This window comes from Capra hircus, chromosome 28 (assembly GCF_001704415.2).
Source record: "Capra hircus breed San Clemente chromosome 28, ASM170441v1, whole genome shotgun sequence".
In the NCBI taxonomy this organism is placed as follows: domain Eukaryota; kingdom Metazoa; phylum Chordata; class Mammalia; order Artiodactyla; family Bovidae; genus Capra; species Capra hircus.
Window position 1 is genome coordinate 4,855,782 of NC_030835.1, and position 19,959 is coordinate 4,875,740.

At 50.9% G+C, this 19,959-nt stretch overlaps 1 protein-coding gene across 1 annotated transcript in view; it reads left to right on the forward strand.

Annotated features, from left to right (window-relative positions):
* The window catches only part of GRID1 (glutamate ionotropic receptor delta type subunit 1), a 685,893-nt gene that overhangs the window by 213,274 nt on the left and 452,660 nt on the right, over positions 1 to 19,959 (forward strand). The window contains 1 exon segment of the mRNA XM_018042611.1: positions 104 to 309. Coding sequence (XP_017898100.1) covers positions 104 to 309 — 206 coding nt within the window.

The window sequence follows — 19,959 nt, forward strand, 5'->3', positions numbered from 1 at the left end:
CTTGTGCAAGGCTTATATGGGGGTAGCGCTGGTGATAGACACCATCCAAGGTCCTTTCCTGCTTAAAGACGGTTCTCTCCCCCTCCTCTTCTCCACTGCTCAGATATCCGCGGGCTCCAAAGCTTTCTGGACCAGGCCTCGAGGCTGGGCCTTGACGTCTCTTTACAAAAGGTGGACAAGAACATTAGCCACGTGTTCACCAGCCTCTTCACCACGATGAAGACGGAGGAGCTGAACCGCTACCGAGACACGCTGCGCCGCGCCATCCTGCTGCTCAGCCCGCAGGGGGCGCACTCCTTCATCAACGAGGTAGGTGATGGGGCCTGGGGCCCCAGGAGCTCTGCCCAGGGCTCCCTGCGGGGTGACTCAGGTGGGCTGCAGGTGCTGTCTGCTCGGGCATGGCTGGAATGGATGTTGGAACCCCTGGATGCTGGGCCCACAGCTCAGACCACAAAGGTGGAGACCACAGCACAACTTGGCTCCCAACTGGTCCCTGACAAGTGATGCAATGTCTGCCCAGATGCTGAGAGGATTGGGGCAGCTAGTGGGAAGCCTGCTTATAAGTCACTGCCAGGGATTTCTGTGACAAAACTCAGGCCTTTGTTTGTTGCTGTTTGTTTCCTTTTAAGTTTCCTCTCTTTGTTGACAGGTGTAAGCCTCTAGAGATAAAACAGATTTCCAGCTCTCTGCAGAGGTGGGCTGCTCTTCTCGGGGATGTGTTCACACCTGGACGAGGTGTCACTTGCATATGCTTGCACATGTGCTCACTTTTTTGGTGCCTGGGAGAATCAGTGATTTTTTTTCTAAACACCTCTATGAGCGGTTAGGACCTTCTAATGAAGACAGGGCCCGCAAGTGTTTGGGAAGAGACAGCTAGAAATAGCCTGTGAGCCAATTGATTGGTGGGACCCGGTGATCTGAAGGCAAAGAAGTGACGGTCTGGAGTTGGACTCCTGCCTCGCTGGCCTGGGTGGGTTTAGGGCCCAGGCTGGCAACAGCAGTGGACTGAAGGAATCAGGGCACTGCCGAACGCTTCCTGCAGCTTTCTTTCTAACCCCAGTCACTTTGTTGGCCCTCTCTGAATGTTAAATGAAGTGAAGGGCAGAATCATACTAATCCTACTTGATGTCCTTTGCTTGCTTCCGCTTTCCCCTCTAATTAATTATTACTCAAAATGCTACCTCATGTATCAGGAGCCAGCACGAAGCCCACTGCTGGAGAACTTAAAATTCGGGAATGCTTAATTTCATGCAGTTGGCTGGCCGCCATGCTGCTTTGGGCTAATCAGGCCCTGGATCACGCTGGTGGTCCAGCCAGACTGTGTGGTCTGGGCGGCGTTTGGCATTTTCACCAGAACACATTTCCCTGTATGAAGTGACTCAGGCTAGTCATGGGCAGGCGAGGCTTAGCAGCACTAATGCGTTGGAGGCTTTCTCAGACCGTTCCTACCCGTGTCCTGGCCGGTGTCTGCTCCTAGGAAAGCTTTTCTCCTTGCTGAATTCCATCCGATCTCAGAGTCTGCTCTGGGCTGAGTGTCTGCTAGTGGCGCCAGGCTCCACCCCTCCCTCTTCTCACCAGTTCCTTGCCTCTTCTCCTTGCTTGCAAATTGGAAAAACATTGGTTTTGGAGGTAAAGGACTTTGGAGTCAAGTCCAGCTCCGCCCCCTGGCTCTGTGTGACCCTGAGTGATTTGCTTCACCTCTGAAACTTCGGTATCTTTATCAGAAAGTAAGGATGGAGGGGGTGACGGATGCAGAGCTTCTCAAGAAGCACCAGGCTCATACAGTGTTCACATTCAGCATTTCCCTTCCAGAGGAGTTCAGCTCCCCACTCTCTTTCTAGGCCCTACAAGGATTTACCACAGAACCAAGATGGGCCTAAAGATAGCATTTCCAAGTGGTTAATTACGCAAACTCCTGCAGGGTTGATGCACATGACTTGGCTTTGGCCGGTCAGCCTCTTGATCCCCCAGACCTTGTTTGCAAAGCCTTTACTTTGCTGGGTGTGCAGAGCTGGGGTTGCCCAGAGAGTGCTGCTCTTAATATTGGGCAAGAATGACAAGGAGGGAGAGATGGCAGGAGTCTGTGGGGGTAGGACAGCCCATGGGCGTCATGGCCTCCGGCTCCAGCCCCTCAGAGTCGGTCTCCGGTGCCATATACCTGCTGTCAAGAGGAGGGATTGCCATCATTTCCTGGGTGCCCACCGCAGCCTGGCATTCTGTGTGCCTTCTCTAATCCTCACACTTTGAAAATGAGGCAATTGGAGCTGAAGAAGTTAAATGACTTAAAGTCACACAAGCAGCCATCAGGGTTTAAACAGGACTCAAGTCCAGACTGACCCTCTCCAAAGCCCCTGTATGCCATACTGCTCTGCATGACTACAGGCACACCTCAGCTTATTACGCTTCCCAGATACTGTGCTTTTTACCAATTGATGGTTTGGGGCAACCCTGTGCTGTCAGATGATAGTATCTTTTAGCAATGAGGTATCTTTTAATTAGAGTATATACACTGTGTTTTTAGACAGAATGCTATTGCAGACAATAGAACACAGTATGGTGTAAATGTAACTTTTATATATCTGGAGAAACGAAAAATTTGTGTGACTCGCTTTATTGCACTATGTGCTTTATTGACGTGATCCTGAAACTGAATCCATGCTATCTCTGAAAATACAGAAAATACATGCTATACAGAAAATACAAGCGTAGACGTTACTGTATTGGGTGAAACTCGGCTGTGCTGGTTTCATGGGGGAAGGTATAATTCAGTTGCCTCTGTCTGGGGTCTGGTGGAAGTTCTTAGGGTGCTTATGCTCAAAGAATTTTAGTACATCTACTAAGCGTGGTAGAGGAAGGAATCTGGACTGTGGAGGTGAACGTGACCTGAATGGCTGGCTTACCTTAGCAGGTCCCTTAAGAGAGACTTGATGATGCCAATCCTGGAACAAAACCTTTATTCCCTGCTCCCAGGCATTGCTTGGGCTTTTCAAGCAGAGTAACCCAGCCTCTTCTTTGTGGTGACAAGGACAGAGGATGTTCACAAGGGTGTCCCACTGCCAGGGCACGTCCTGAATTTTACAAAAGATAAAACGTTGGTGTGGGGAAGTAAATGGCCTGACCACCCTCACCCTGTTGATGACGTGTTGGTATCAGACAGTCAGGGATGGACCAGTTACAGTGGAGGTGGGTGATGTGGCCCTCCCAGCGGTAAGTCCTTCCCTTCCCTGCTCAGAGCCTGGCTGATGGGAGTAAGGGAGGACAGGGTTCTGCTTGACTCTTTCACATTTTGCTACATGTGAATCTGTCAGGTGGACTGGCATCTTCACGGTCGTAAATGTCAGATTCTACATGACATGGACATGGCTGTCCGGGCCCCGCCAGGCTGTTCATCTGCTATGCTGGGAGCCACTTCCCTGTCCAGCGTCTAGGCACACTCAGTCCCTGCGAGGGGTTTGGCCTGGGAGCCCATGCACTGCTGGCCCATCTGTGATCCCACTTGCAAGGGGCTACCTTGACCAGGGTCTGTGAGCTTGGGGGATCTAGCCTTGATGGTGGGTGAGTCGTCAAGTGCTGTAGGCCAAGGCACTGGAGTCTGCTTGTGGGGCCTTGTGGGCTCATATAACAGGCCCTATCCCTGATGGCTTGAGTGGTAAAGAATCTGCCTGCAGTCCAGGAGATGGGAGACCTGGGTTGGATCCCTAGGTCAGGAAGATTCCCTGAAGGAGGGCATGGCAACCCACTCAAGTATTCTCCTGAAAAATCCCATGGACAGAGGAGCCTGGTGGGGTGCAGGCCATGGGTCCAGGCCACAAAGAGTCAGACATGACTAGGCACGCATGCATCTCAAGTTTCCCTCAGCTTTTATCTCTAAGTGCTGTATCCACCTTTCCCCCTCTGAGATCTCTTTTTAAAAAAATCACAGTCTTAACAATTACCACATCAGTGCATTAAGGCTCTCCTTGGGGAGACTAGGCTCAGAGGTGACAGAACTCTGGCCTCCCGGTTCCAGACCTGGAGACCCCTGTGAGGCTGCCCTGGGTGGGCAGTGAGGACCCAGGCCATGGAGGGGAGCTTTCTGTGGACTCAGCACTGGGGCTCCCTTAGTGAGCGGAGGTGGCACCTCCCAGTCATCCCTAACTGGGGACTGAGCTGGACTCATTGTGAGCCTCAGTTCTTCTCCAGACCATTGCCTGCTGAGCCAGAATTCTGGAGGATGGTGACAGCAATCTCTGATGCTATACTCAATGTAACCTGTCAGCCCAAACCACCAGCCAGGGAAGGCTGTGGCAGTCCTGAAGTAATCCAGGTGACAGCTGCTGAGAGGGGCTGAGGGTAGGGATCTTGTTCCTGCCACTGGAGCCCTCCCCTCTGCTCAGAAGTTCCTTTTCTCTCTCTCTCTCTCTCTCTCTCTCTGTTTCACAAACAGATGAAATATTTTAATAGCTTTCATTTAATTCATTTGTGAAATCCCCCCAAACTGGTATTTTGATTAGAGTTGCTTTGGATTTATAGATTAATTTTGGAAGAAATAGTAACTTTACAATACTTCTTATTCAATAACATGTATTTCTTCATTTTTTTTGAAGCTTTCTTTAATGTCCTTCAGTGAGCTTTTGTAGTTTAAGTTCAATTTGTGTACTTATTAAAATATATGTTTCACAGTGTAAAATGTTTGAAAACGGCTGGAATAAGGAGTTAATTAGGAGTTAAAAGAGCACATTTAGTTTATATACAAAGGAGTAATAATTCCATGACCCTGGACGTATTAATTTTTTGCGTATCGCTTTCTTTCTGCTGCAAACTTGTGTTTAGGAAAGGAGTTCCTTCTTCCATTGGTCTAGCATTGAATGAGTCTGATGCTGGGCCAAGTTCTGCGTGTGTTAGTCACTCAGTCGTGTCTGACTCTTTGCAACCCCATGGATTGTGGCCCGCCAGGCTCTTCTGTCCATGGAATTCTCCAGGCAAGAACACTGGACTTGGTTACCATTTCCTTTTCCAGGCCAGGTTCTGTGGTGGGTACTAAAGCCGCTATCTCTGCTCTCATGGGTCCCCCAGCTTGGTGGGGAAGACAGAGGTGTTAACAGCCCCCTTCACCTATAAAAAGCAGAGGTGTGGACCAGGTTCTGTGAGAGCTCTGAGGTTGGAGCTGTGCCCTCTGGTCCAGGAGAAGTGGAGTGGTCAGGGGGCTAGGGCCTCCCTGGAGTGAGGGACACTGGGTCTGGATCTCTAGGAATGAAATCTCATTAGTTTCATGGTCAAGGTGAGGCTGGAGGCAGGGCTCTGGAGAGCCCCAGTGTCTTCAGGGTCACATATGTGGCGTGGTTGCAGCAGTGGGCAGGGAGTGGTGAGGCTGAGGCTGAGATGGCAACAGGAAGGGGCTCCCTAGTCCAGGGGAGGGAAATCTGAACTTCAGGACTGCTTTGTTCTTGGGGTCCTTTCCAGGGTTTTCAAGGTCAGTGGCTATTGTGGCCGCTATAACCTTAGCCCCCGTTCTGTTGGGGGATGTGAATGTCTTACTGTTGTTTCTTCTCCAGGTCAGGTTTGACGCAGAGCACTCCAGTCCACAGTCCATTTTGGCCCTGGGCTTCATCTCATCTTCTTGGAGGAGATTCTATCCATCTGTGTGTCAGTATCCGTGTGTCCGGGTGTCCATCTGTCCGTCCACCTGTCCATGCATCCGTGAGTCCTTCCATCCATCTGTCCGTCTATCCACACAGTCATCCATCCATCCAGTACAGATTGGGTGTCTGCTATGGACCAGGAACCATATCAAGTACTAGCTGGAAACACACTGACGTATCTTCTCCTGGAGACCTGCCATAACACTTGTGGCTACTTTGTGGCAGTGGTTCTGCTGGGCATGTGCGCTGGTGACTGAGGGGCGCCTCAGGGCTCTCTTCCACCAGGGCGTCCTCTGGGTGTGCGTGGGGGACTCCAGGACTTCGTCCTTCCAGCTCTCATCCATCGTTTCTCTGCTTCTGTTTGTAACTGTGCGGGGGCTCCCCTCTCCTTTTGTATCCTCTTTCTTTCTCTCTTCTCCCTCCCTGTCTCTTTTGTTTTACTGGGAAAAGTAGAAACATTAAGCGATCTTAAGTATTTATGGAGAAGAATTGCCCCTGCTTCTCACAGTTCCTGAGGCAGGCACTGTATGCTGTCCACGCCCTGCCGTCCACGCACCGTCCAGCTCTGTGGGGCCTGTTCCTCCCACTGGAGTGCGGCCTCCTCAAGGGCAGGAACTGAGTGTGTCCACTGTTTTATCTTCCGAGAGCAGCACAGTCTTGGCTCACAGTGGCTGTTGAGGGAATGAACGGATGGATATTTTATATTTCCTACCTTCAGTAGAAAGCTGTGTTTTGTTTTCTTTGTATGTGCCTCAGTTGCCTATTTTGAGCTGGTCCTCAAGTCCTTGGCCAGCTCATCCGCAAGGGCTTTGATCTTAAAACTTCTGCTTTTGGGAAGGCTTAAGTTTGCTTCTCAACACTGCCTTGGCCTGGTCTTGGTTCCTTGGTCAGCGAATGGCGTAGACTGTAACCTGTGGGTGGCACGTGGTACCCCAGGAAAGAGTGGAGTGCAGGGAGGCGAGTGGATCAGGAGAGGCCTGGCAGTAAGTAACAGTGCAGACAGGTTGGACGACTGGACACACACACACACACACACACACACACACACACACACGGGCTGATAGAGTGATAATAGCCAACCAGCCACATACACGGGTACGAGCAGACCCTAAGACTAACTAGCAAGAGGCACTGACCTGGGCACATAGGCAAGCGCGCATGCACACACACACACTCACACATCCTGAAAGGCATTGCTGGTGGCAGAGCAGTCTGGGGAAGGCACTGAAATGCTGGGAGAGAAGCAGTTGCGCTCAGTGACGGTTGCAGCTGATGGCATTTGCCTTTGCTGTTAACATGATCTCTGTAGCCTCCTTCTGCAGCGAGAAGGATGGGAGAAAGGACAGCGAGCTGAATAGCCTGTTGGTGGGACAGCTCCCCATGGCTCTGGGAGTGGTGATTGTCTTTCTCCCCGGCTGGGAGGAGGAGGAGGTGAATGTGAAGGGACAATGGTGGACAGCCCCACTTCCAACATCCCTCCCCACCCTGCACAGGACTGGCTTCCCAGGGAGCGAGTGTGGCTGGAGGCCAATTTAATCTTTACTAGGAGCACAATCTAGCTGGGAAAGATCAAAGGCGGGGAGAGAAGGGGACAACAGAGGATGAGATGGCTGGATGGCATCACCGACTCGATGGACATGAGTTTGAGCAAGCTCCAGGAGTTGGTGATGGACAGGGAGGCCTGGCGTGCTGCACTCAGACGTGACTGAGTGACTGAGCTGAGAAGCACAGTCAGGGTTAATGCCTGGCTTCAAATCAATTGCTTCTCAGAGTTTGCTGCAGTGAGTGAGTTTGCGCCCACAATTTGAATATAAAGATGGCACTTTTTAATACATTCATAGCAAAGGTAAATTAAATAATTGTGGCATTCTGTTGTCCCACATGATATATGCAAATATTTCTCACTCCAACGTGGTAAATCTTCAGCAGATGACTTTATCACTCAGAGCTAGGATAATTCTGTGCCATTTAAGTATCACTTATCAGAATGTTTAAAATTACTGATTAATTATAGAAGATTAATTTTTAAATGTGGCCCCGCATTTGCATTTAATTATATCCCACTGTTTACGGATTTTAAAGCCTTCATACTATACCAAAAGGGCAATGAGTCTGAGAAATTCCTTTTCTTTTTTCCTTAGAAATTCTTAGAAATGAGCTCAGGAGGAAGAGATATTTGGTAGAGATATTCTGGCAGATTTGGAGCTCAGTGATGTTCAAAACAGCTGGAATCCTTGGCTTGGTCAAGACAGGGAAGGGCAGAGAGCTGTCCCACCAGGGCCTGTGTCCTGACCACTGTCCCCTCCCTTCTCTGTCCCCACACTCCTCTCATTCTTCCTAAGCCTGTGCATACTGGGAAAGCTGTCCCGGGCCTGCAGGGGCCTGCAGCATCCCGGGCGCCCTGGCATGGCCGCCCCCTGCCCCCCGCCACCATGCTGCGAGCCTTTGTGTAGCTCTCTTCCCAGGAGGCCTAGGAGCCCAGGAGAGCAGGAGTGCAGACACATTCATCTTTCTTAATGGCCTTCCCGGGCCCATGAATGATTGTTTTCAAAGGCATGCAGGCAGGGTGCACTCCCTTCAGCCCTGACTTCTGTTCCAAGCAAATAATCTCTAGATGCTCAGTTACCCAGTGGACAGAGTAAACAATCTGAGCCTTCAGGCCAAGAAGGAGCACCTGAGTAAGAGACTGTTTTGAAAGAATTTAATGTTTGGTTTTTAAATTTCAAAGGGCCATCCAAACCCTCGTCCAGGGAAATGCTTGAATGATGCTGGACGTTCTGGAGTTTGTTTTCTGTTGAATGCTGTTTCTATTGTTATGCCCAGAGTCTGAGTCCCCAAAACTGAGAGAATAAGACATCCACAGCAATGCAAAAGCATAAAGGGGTTTATTGCTAGCTCGAGTTAGGGCCCAGGTCTCATCCAGCACAGTGGAATCCGACAAGAGTCCCGAGCTCTGAATCACATCTGCTTTTATACAGACAGTTCTTTGTTCCTGTAACAGCATAGCTGATTGGTTAAACCATTCGCGCGCAGGGGACTTTTAACCTCGCATCCCTATCCGGTGGCTCAGGTCTGGCGCGGGGCGGGGGTGGGCTACAGGGATTTTTTTCTGATTGGTCGAGCTACACTGCCTGTGGGAGTTCCCAGTGCCTCAGCTTTCCTAGAGACTAAACCTCAGGCCTAGCCTGCCCCTTAGACCCTGTCCTGGCTTCAGTTTGGTCCTAACACTATCTCAAGTTACATGTTGAATCTGCCACCCCATTCGTGATACTCAGGGAGGCCTTACTCAGCTGTCTGCTCCTTCCTGGGTTGAAGAGAGGGATCTCAAACCTGAAGGGTGGGGCTGGAGATGCCTGGTGTTCTTTTCTTCCTTTGTGGGCCATTACATAGCCAGTCAAGTGTTTCCTCCCTGCAGGAGTCTCTGTGGCTTATTAGCAGGTAGCCCTTGGGACTGGGGAGGCGGCAGGCCTGAGAAATAGGTGTTCACTAAGGGAAGCAGCCTGAAGCAGTGGAATGACTCAATTACCCTTTCTGCTCCGGGAACCCCCAGGGTGCTGAGTCTGGGGAGGTCTCCCCTGAGGTGGTGAGTCAGCCCTTTGTTGGCTGAATGTCTGGGTGGGGAGCCCAGTGGGGAAGAGGCAGCATTTCCTCAGCACTGCGGGAAGCCAGAGGAAGACTGGGATGTTTAGAGAGGCAGAGTTGCGGCGAGGTAGCTCCGTGGTATTCATCTCAGAGAAGCTGCCTACGCTGTGTAGCCCAAATCTGGCGCCATCGTCTCTGTGCCACCCTGTGGAGCCCTCGCTTGGTGCCATCGGGAACTCGATCTCGGTCATCTGCTTTTTCTGTGCTCAAGCTGCCAGTTGGCTTGGAGAAGAGAAGGCCTCTCTATCAGTTAGCTGGTGCAGCGTAACAAACCAGCCCCCAGCTCAGCATCTTGAAACGATAATGCTCATACTTGCGAGTCTCCTGGTCAGCAGACCGGGGTCAGACACAACTGATCTTGTCTGGGCTTGCTTGTGCATCTGCGGTCAGCTGGCTGTTCAGCTGGGGCTGGCGGGTTGAGATGGTGGCTGGCTGGCTGTGAGTTGTGGTAGTCTGGCACCAGGCTCCGGGTCTCTCATCACCAGTTGCTGGCCCACACTTATTTGCAGGGCACCAGCAGAGTTTCAAGAGAGCAAACGCAGGTGCTCGGGGCTGCTGGAGGTCTGGGTTCAGACCTGGAGCATCGTGGCTTCTGCCAGCAGGTCAGCCTGGATTTAAGGGCCCGGGGAGGGAGAAGGCAGTGGCAGCCCACTCCAGTGTTCTTGCTCGGAGAATCCCAGGGACGGCGGAGCCTGGTGGGCTGCAGTCCATGGGGTCCGCAAAGAGTCAGACAAGACTGAGCAACTTCACTTTCACTTTTCACTTTCATGCATTGGAGAAGGCAATGGCAACCCACTCCAGTGTTCTTGACTGGAGAATCCCAGGGATGGCGGAGCCTGGTGGGCTGCCGTCTATGGGGTTGCACAGAGTCGGATGTGACTGAAGCGACTTAGCAGCAGCAGCAGCAGGAGGGAGCCTTGGGGAAAACTCTTGGGGGAACTGCAAGGTCACGTTGCAAAGGGCGTGGACACAGTAAAGGAGGGTGAGTTGGGGCCATTTTGCAGTCTGCTACCATTCCCACGTGGGCTTCCTAGGAGGCAGGTCTGTGTGTGACAGGGGCCACGTGCCTTCTTCTTCTAACTTTGTTTTGACCTTGCTCGACTTTGGGGTCAGAGTGGCGAGGCAGAGGGTGTGGAACCATGGGAGAAATAAAAATAAAAGCCTTTATCAAGCTTGCTTATGTGGACCCATGAGCTCACCTAATCTCAGCAATGCTGGAGAGGAAGGGTTGTCATCGTGCTCTGGAGCCCGGGGATTTAGGGATTTTCCTGTGCTCCCACAGGTAGGGTGACAGAGCTGGGATGGGAATTCAGAACCCCTTGACTCACAGCCCAGCTCTCTTCTGCTGTATGCCACTGGGAGAGGGAGCAGACTTGCTGCCTCTGACAGATCAAAGGGAGTCCATTCTCCTCCTAGAATATGTTGAATGGTGGACTCAGTGAGAATCGCCACTGAGGAGCAGGCAGGGTAGGCTTCCAGAAGTGGACTGGATAGCCTCTGAGAGTCATCTGGGGAAGGAGGGCTCCCTCCCTCCCCATCATGGTCCTGTCTCTGCCCACTCACCTGCAGAGAGTGTGAGGGGCTGGACAGGCCGCCCGTGCCTCTCTCCTTGGCACCAGTAAGCATGTCCTCCTAGAGACCCTCTATTCACCAAACAGCCTGAGGGCGTTTGGCCTAACCCTTCTGTAGTGTGGTTAATGGGACAGAGAAGAGCTCTGCAAGCAGGTTTGGTCCAGCTTCTGTCCCATTTCCTGTCCCGGCATCTTTCTGAGCTTTGCTTACCTATGTGTGCAAAGGAGTTAATGATACTTGACTCACAGGTTACTCCAGGGATTAAGCATGGGGAATGTTCTGGGATATAGAGCCCCACTTTTCCTCTTTCACAGGGTCTAGCACACGGGTGGCCACCAGAAGGTGTCCAGTAACTAGTGTGTCAGTGGGGAGATCGGAGAAGGCAACGGCACCCCACTCCAGTACTCTTACCTGGAAAATCCCATGGACAGAGGAGCCTGGTAGGCTGCAGTCCATGGGGTCCGCAAAGAGTCAGACAAGACTGAGCGACTTCACTTTCACTTTCCACTTTCATGCATTGGAGAAGGAAATGGCAACCCACTCCAGTTTTCTTGCCTGGCGAATCCCAGGGATGGCGGAGCCTGGTGGGCTGCCATCTATGGGGTTGCACAGAGTCGGACACGACTGAAGCGACTTAGCAGCAATGGGGAGATGGACAGTCTGAGGAAATGTGAAGCTATGAGGCACTGAGGTGCTGAGAAAAACAACATCTTCTACGACTCTGGGCAAGGTCAACATTCCACATTTTGAAATGCTCTGCTGGTTGACATCAGCGATGCTTATGGGGACCTGCTGCTGGGTCAGTTGGTTGAAGGAGAGGCGTGGGCGTGGTTGATGGGCCATTAATAGGTGTGTCTCATACTTATTTCTCAGCTCTTTTCTGTACAAGGTGGCACGGTGTCTTCCTTCCCCTGGTGTGTTACCCACACATCTTCGGTATCTGCGTCCATGAATGATGGCAGGGAGAAAGGAAAGAACAAGGTTTGTGGTCCACGGTTAGAGACATGGAGATTAGGGAGAATGGAGATGCTGGGGGAGATGAATGTGAAGGCGTGAGGGGAAAGAACTAGATACGAGTAGGACACTGAAGGAAATGTCTTCTAGGAGATAACTGTGTGCGTCCCTCAGCCCCACACGTAAAGCCTCAGCACATAGACAGGCAGGGAGGGAAGGCTTTGGGTTCCTACCATATGAGAGATTCTGGGCCAGAAGCACTTTAATTTCAGTAACAAAAGCCAGGCAGAAGACCTGAAGGTCAGCTCCCTTTTTTCCTCTTCCCTCCATCTCCAACCTAGTCCCCTCTTCTTGGAGGCTTTTAGATGCTCAACTGGGGACATAACGGTGCGTCTTCAGGGACTAAGGCTTCTAATAGGACAGAAGAAGGTGCATTGCCTTTGGAGCAAGTATACACACAGTGAGATCCCAGCTCAAAATTGATGTCCTCTTTTTGGGCTGTTCACTGGTCTGTTAACTGGGATAGTAATACCTTCCCTGTGTCTTTGGATGGTGTTTGGCTGAGACTGTAGAACCAACCTGGGCCACTGGGGTCAAGGGTGGAAGTGTCAGTGGCTCAGAGGAGCAGTGCTATGACCAACCTTCCAGAAGGATGGCTCCTCATTCCCTCCACATCAGGATGCAAAGCTCCGGGAGCCGTGTGGGGAAGACCAGATGCAGGGTACACCCAGAGACGATGGCGAATGGGGCTAGCAGAGAGTGATAAAGCCCTCAGGGGCCTCAGCCAGCTCAGCTGGAATTGAGGACTGGATGCTTGGCCCAGTTCTTGGCTAGAGAGAACGTCGGCGTCCGTGGGGGTGTGGAGGAGGAGAGGATACCTCAGTGCTCCTGATGGGTCTGATCCTGCCCAGGAGCGGGGCGGGAGCATGTGGGGCACCCCCCATCTGGGCTCTTGCAGGCCCATCCCAGACGCATAGCCCTCGTGGCTTCTCAGAACTGCTGGTTGCTGGGCTGATGGAATTAGGGAGAGCTGCTGATGCTTTCTACTCTTGCGATGAGAGGAATTCCTTCAGCAGCCTGTCAGGGGGCCAGCCACCACCAAGGCACCATGGGCCCCTTCCTGCAAAGGGCAGCCAAGTGGGTGCTTTGGGGGAGAAGGATACAGGCCCTGCCCCCAGAGAGTGGCCAAGCTTAACTGGAGAGAAAATTCACACTTCAAAAGAGCTATGAGCAAGAGAATGGGTACCCAACTGTGAGACCCCCGACTAGAGACGGCACCATGCCTACGTGTGGGGAAGGGTGCCGTGTCTGCTCCTTCCTTGTGACTCTGCGGTAGTCAAATGGGTCCACCCAACTCAGGCAACCACAGGAACCACTCTTGGATAATGCTGTCACCTGTTGCTTTCCAAAGGGTGCTCCCTGCATCTGGTCTTCCTTACACAGCTCCTGGAGCTTTGCATCTGGATGTGGAGGGAATGAGGAGCCATCCTTCTGGAAGGCTGTCATACCACTGCTCCTCTGAGCCACTGACACTTCCACCCTTGACCCCAATAGCCCAGGCTGGTCCTACAGTCTCAGCCAAACACCATCCAAAGAATCGCTAAAGTCGTTGTTTGGAATGCCGGCCAGGTATAACACAAATCACAAACCTGTGTGCCTACAACATCTAGGCAGGGATAGCTAAGCACAGAGCAGGTGGACTGTGAGAAGAGCAGAGAGTAGCGCCTGTGGGCACCTCTTTCCTGGGAAGGGATGCTCAGGCTCCGACAAGGTTCCCACGTGAAGGTCTGCTGCAGCCACTGATTTCTGTGTCTCAAGAGGAGGCAGAAACCTGGACTTTACTGTGAAATCTCTTAATTCTTAAACATTGGCAATGAATTACTAAATTTTTAAGCTCTCTGTTGGCCAACTCTGCCTGTGGCAGGGCTGATAAGATTTGCGGACTGCTGAGTGGCAATGTCTGACGTTGCTTATATACTGTCAACTTCAGCGTATTAAAACATGGGCATGGAGTGAAGTGAGCCCACTCTGCTTTCCCTGTACTTTCTCACCAGGAATTGACAGTCATCCTTAGCACAGTGTTTCTGAGTTCCTATTTTCCCCCTGGATCCTCAAGGTACCCCACTTCCTGTGTATCTGTTATTCTTCTTGCCCTTGCTGCTTGCTGCCATGTTTTGCTGACTGGCCTTAGGATCCGCAGGAAGTCCTTGGATTTATTATTCATCATTTTTCAAAGTCCATGTTAAATGCTAATTAAGGGTCTGGAGGTCAGCTCTTTAGATAGAGGCTCATGGTCTTGGTTTGGCCCCTAACATCACTCCATACTACTGCTGCTAGTTGCTTATCCCAGAGCTGGCAGCGTCCTGTTTGGGGGCCTGGTAGCTCTCCAGGGCCCTGGGGTTTCCTGAATGTGATACTGGGAATTGGTCAATTTCTTCAAAGCCTGGTGACTCTCTGAGCTCCTACTCTGCACAGTTCTATCTGAGCACTTGGAGGCAACTGAGAGGTGAGGCTGGTCCCTTTCTGCAAGTGAGACATGGCTTAGGAAAACCTGAAAAGTGAGCCTCTAGCGCCAGGCAGTAAATGCACGAGACCTGCTTAGACCAGGCTCCCCTGGGATGCTGCGCCCTCTGCGACTCTAGCTCCTCTTCAGGTAACGGTGTGCTCTTCTTGAAGTGGATTAAATGCTAATCGAACAGCTGATATACGTCCGCTGTTCTAGATACTGGGGTTACAGAAGGACTGAGACACACATGGTCTCTGACTTCAAAGAGTTGACATTCTAGTGGAGGCAGTGGGAAGACACTGAAAAAAAAAAAAATCAATGAATAGCCCGAAGTAAGTTGTTAGTGATAACCTCCCTGAAGAAAGATAAGGCAAGGTAAAAAGAGAGTGGTTTGCTGGGACACTATTTTGGTTGCACTGATCAGAGCTGATGCTTCCAAGGAGGACGATAAGGATATGATGGAAGCCATTAAGCAAGATCTGACTGAAGAGCAGTTTCAGCAGTTGGAAAGCATGTGCAAAGGTCCTGGGGCTGGAATGAGCTTGACACACACTGGAGGATCAGTGAGGAGGAGAGTGTGCCTGGTGCAGTGTGAGCCCAGTGAAGGGTTGGGGGGTGGGAGCTGAATGTGGGAAGGGGTCCAGGATCCGAGCACAGAGTGGCCTCCGGAACCACTCAGAGGGCACTGGAGCTGGCATGGGGCTCCTTGTATGGGCCCTTGGTGTGGGAATTAGACAGGCCCCTGCTTCACGTCTTGCGAAGCAAATTCACAAGCGTGAGTGTAGCCTTCTGGGAGCCACTGTGTCCGCTTCCTGCAAGGAACAAGTGATCAACCTAAAGAGCTTTGCATTTTATTAATGTGTGTGCATATGGGCCTGCCTTGCTGCTCCAAGGACTCTCCTTCTGGAAAGGCTGAGAGGACATGCTCTTTGCAGAAACATCTTTCCTCTATCCTTCAGCAGGGAATTCAAACCCAACCACGGCTAACCTTTCCTCAGTCACCTGATGAGAGTTAGGCAGGACTACTCCTGAGCCTGTGCAGGCCTCTCCCCTGGCGGCCTCTGCTTGTTTGCACGTGTGCCAATATGCACACCGATTTGGACTGCTGTTGTATATTTGTGTGCATATGTGTGGTGGGGTGGGTGGAGGGCGGTGTGCTCTTGGGTCCTTCCTTTGCCTGCCTGCTTCCCCATCCCACTTCCCCTGGGTTCTCCATGTATTCAAATCCCATGGAGTCAGTCTAATCAGGGGATGAGGCTATACTCTACACAGAATGGGAAGCCTCAGAGACAAATAAAAAATGGGGAAAAATACTTTTTCTGTATAATGGGGGCACTGTTTGCACATTTAATTCAGTGACCAATTAAAAAAAAATTATGACCTTTTCTTTCTTTGAGGGAGTTGTCCTTTCAAGTCTGGCTAGTTTTAGCTTCCAAAAGAAGGGAAGCGGTGGAATAAGCTAGCCCGGTACCCAGAGGGGCTCCAGAGCCAGGAAGACGATGAACAGGGAGAATTTTGCACTGGGGCTGTGTGTCCCCTTCTAGTTGTTCGGTGTCTCTTCCTATGAGGATGGAACCAGGCCCAGAATGGCTGCCTGCCGCAGGGAAGGCAGAGCAAACACACCCTGGGTTCATTAATCCCTCTCAGTGAGTGTACAGGGAATGACCCCGCTTCTTGAACATGGTCAGACAGAGGGGCCTTTCCTAGTGGCAGGTATGACCCCCCTTCAGGTTGGGACACAGTGGGGACATCAGAAAGAACAACGGCTTGGGAGTTACACAGCTGGACTCAGTCTTTTTTTAAAATTAATTTATTTTAATTGGAGGCTGATTACAATATTGTGGTGGTTTTTGCCATACATTGACATGAATCAGCCATGGGTGTACATGTGTCCCCCATCCTGAACCCACCCTTCCACCTCCCTCCCCACCCCATCCCTCTGCTGCTGCTGCTGCTGCTAAGTCGCTTCAGTTGTGTCTGACTCTGTGCGACCCCATGGATGGCAGCCCACCAGGCTCCCCCGTCCCTGGGATTCTCCAGGCAAGAATACTGGAGTGGGTTGCCATTTCCTTCTCCAAAGCATGAAAGTGAAAAGTGAAAGTGAAGTCGCTCAGTCGTGTCCGACTCGTAGCAACCCCAGGGACTGCAGCCTACCAGGCTCCTACGTCCATGGGATTTTCCAGGCAAGAGTATTGGAGTGGGGTGCCATTGCCTTCTCCCCCATCCCTCTGGGTTGTCCCAAATCGGTAAAGTGAAAGTGAAAGCTGCTGAGTCGTGTCCAACTCTTTGCGACCCCATGGACTGTACAGTTCATGGAATTCTCTAGGCCAGAACACTGGAGTGGGTAGCTGTTCCCTTCTCCAGAGGATCTTCCCAACCCAGGGATCAAACCCAGGTCTCCCACATTGCAGGTGGATTCTTTCCCAGCTGAGCCACCAGGGAAGCCCTTTAAATCTGGGGTCACTGGTGAAATAGGGAAATTGATCCCTACCTGCCCCTAGAGCTTGATGAAGTTTAAATGAGACAGTGTGTGGGGAGCGCCCCGTGTTCCCTGGCCTAGAGCAGGTGGTTAGTAAGAGACTCCCCCCTGCCCCTTCCACGACACAGGGTCCCTGAGGGCTGACATTCTGCCCAGAGCCAGGCTGTTGTCGTGACTCCCAGTTTCCAGATGCGGAGACTGAGACACTGCAGGGTTGCATTCGAGGGGTCTGGGTTCTCCAGTGGAAATTTTCTAAAGCAATTCAGAGTGGGCTTGAGGGAAGAGGAGCCAGAGCAGTTGAAGTGTGCGTGGCCTTTGGAGTTAGTGCATTTGGGGTTGGAATCCCAGCACTGGCTTTGTGGCTGGTGGCTGGAGCAAGTTACAGCTTTGTCTTCTCATCTTTATTTTTTTTTTAATTTTAATTTTAATTTTTTTTTAATTTTAAAATCTTTAATTCTTACATGCGTTCCCAAACATGAATCCCCCTCCCACTTCTCATCTTTAAGATGGAGATACTAGCGGGACAGTGCCATGAGAATGTGGTGAGAGTCTGACTAGACAGGGCATTTGCAGTTCTTAGCATGGTCCCTGGTGCGTAGCGCTCCATAGATGTCCCTGGCAGTACTGTGGTGATGCTCTCGCTGATAGTGGTTCAGTTCAGTTCAGTTGCTCAGTCGTGTCTGACTCTTTGCAACCCCATAAATCGCAGCACGCCAGGCCTCCCTGTCCATCACCATCTCCTGGAGTTCACTCAGACTCACATCCATCGAGTCAGCGATGCCATCTCGCCATCTCATCCTCGGTCGCCCCCTTCTCCTCCTGCCCCCAATCCCTCCTAGCATCAGAGTCTTTTCCAGTGAGTCAACTCTTCGCATGAGGTGGCCAAATTACTGGAGTTTCAGCTTCAGCATCATTCCTTCCAAAGAAATCCCAGGGTTGATCTCCTTCAGAATGGACTGGTTGGATCTCCTTGCAGTCCAAGGGACTCTCAAGAGTCTTCTCCAACACCACAGTTCAAAAGCATCAATTCTTCGGCGCTCAGCCTTCTTCACAGTCCAACTCTCACATCCATACATGACCACAGGAAAAACCGTAGCCTTGACTAGACGGACCTTAGTCGGCAAAGTAATGTCTCTGCTTTTGAATATACTAAGTTGGTCATAACTTTTCTTCCAAGGAGTAAGTGTCTTTTAATTTCATGGCTGTAGTCACCATCTGCAGTGATTTTGGAGCCCAAAAAAATAAAGTCTGACACTGTTTCTACTGTTTCCCCATCTATTTCCCATGAAGTGATGGGACCGGATGCCATGATCTTCGTTTTGTGAATGTTGAGCTTTAAGCCAACGTTTTCACTCTCCTCTTTCACTTTCATCAAGAGGCTTTTTAGTTCCTCTTCACTTTCTGCCATAAGGGTGGTGTCATCTGCATATCTGAGGTGATTGATATTTCTCCCGGCAATCTTGATTCCAGCTTGTGTTTCTTCCAGTCCAGCATTTCTCATGATGTCCTCTGCATAGAAGTTAAATAAGCAGGGTGACAATATACAGCCTTGACGTACTCCTTTCCTGAGTTGGAACCAGTCTGTTGTTCCATGTCCAGTTCTAACTGTTGCTTCCTGACCTGCATACAGATTTCTCAAGAGGCAGGTTAGGTGGTCTGGTATTCCCATCTCTTTCAGAATTTTCCACAGTTTATTGTGATCCACAGAGTCAAAGGCTTTGGCATAGTCAATAAAGCAGAAATAGATGTTTTTCTGGAACTCTCTTGATTTTTCCATGATCCAGCGGATGTTGGCAATTTGATGTCTGGTTCCTCTGCCTTTTCTAAAACCAGCTTGAACATCAGGGAGTTCACGGTTCACATATTGCTGAAGCCTGGCTTGGAGAATTTTGAGCATTACTTTACTAGCGTGTGAGATGAGTGCAATTGTGCGGTAGTTTGAGCACTCTTTGGCATTGCCTTTCTTTGGAATTGGAATGAAAACTGATAGTGGTTATGGGGATGATAATGATGATGAAGGTGGTGGTGGTGATGATGATAACTATGATGATGGTGGTGGTGATAGTGAGGAGGCTGAAGGTGATTGTGAAGATGGTAATGATGCTGGTGCTGCTGCTGACGTGAATGGCAGCGCAGTTTGTGCTTCCCATCAGAACTGTAGCCTTTGGTACCACCTTTGTCTTCCTTGGAGACATGAGGTCTCAGCCCAATCACAGTGTCCTCAAAGGTGCTTTAAAAAAAAAAATTATTATGTTTCTAATTAGTGGGTGGGAGTGAGGTATGGGCAAGCAATCCTTACTGTGTGGGGTTAATGGGGCCTGGGAATTCCAGGCCTTGAGGCTGTGGGGTGTGAGTAAATGTTTCAGGGAGATGTTTGAGCAGAAGCACCAGTACACTGGAACATCCTTCTCTGTTCCCTGGTGGGACCAGCACCGCTGTGAGAAGCGGAAGTTGATTTTGGCTGCTGGAAGAAGCATCCATGAACTGTTGACCACAGTGGCTCTGATGTTGTATCTTTGTTCTGGTTATCTATTGCTGTGTGATGAACCGTCCCCAAACTAAGTGGCTTAAAACAAAAATCATGTTATTATCTCTCATGTTTTCCTTGGGTCAGAAATTTGGTAAGGGCTCAGCCGGGCGATTTTTAATTGAAGTCTGTCCTGCTATTCCAGTCAGACAGTGGCCATGTCAGACATGGGGGAGTGAGGGGAAGGAGAAGCTGGAGGCTGGCAGGGCACCTCTTCTTCTTCACGGGGACCCTCTGAATACACTAGTCTGAGCTTCCTCATGACATGGTGGCCTTAGGGGAGGCGAATTTCTTCTGTGGCAGCTCAGGGCTCTAGCATAAGTGTTCACGCAAGCCAGGAGGGAGCCTGGACCTGTCTGTTCCCGAGTCCTGGCTGGCTCTAGGGAGAGAGCAGGGCCAGGGTGGGACCCTGCTTCCTGTGGCTTTTGTGGCCTGAACATTCGTGGTCCTATTTGAGAGTAGCCTGAAGGCAACTGATGGGAAAGGATGTTTCTTTTGTCAAGGCACAGAATGCAATCAGTCTAAGGGTAGCGCCAGAGCCAGGCTTGTGAGCAGCTGAAGGAGAGGGCCTGACTGGGGTGGAGGCCCAGGGTGGGGCCTTCTTGGTCCACAAGACCTGTAGCATCCCCTCCCTGAGCTGGCTGTACTGTTTCTGCCT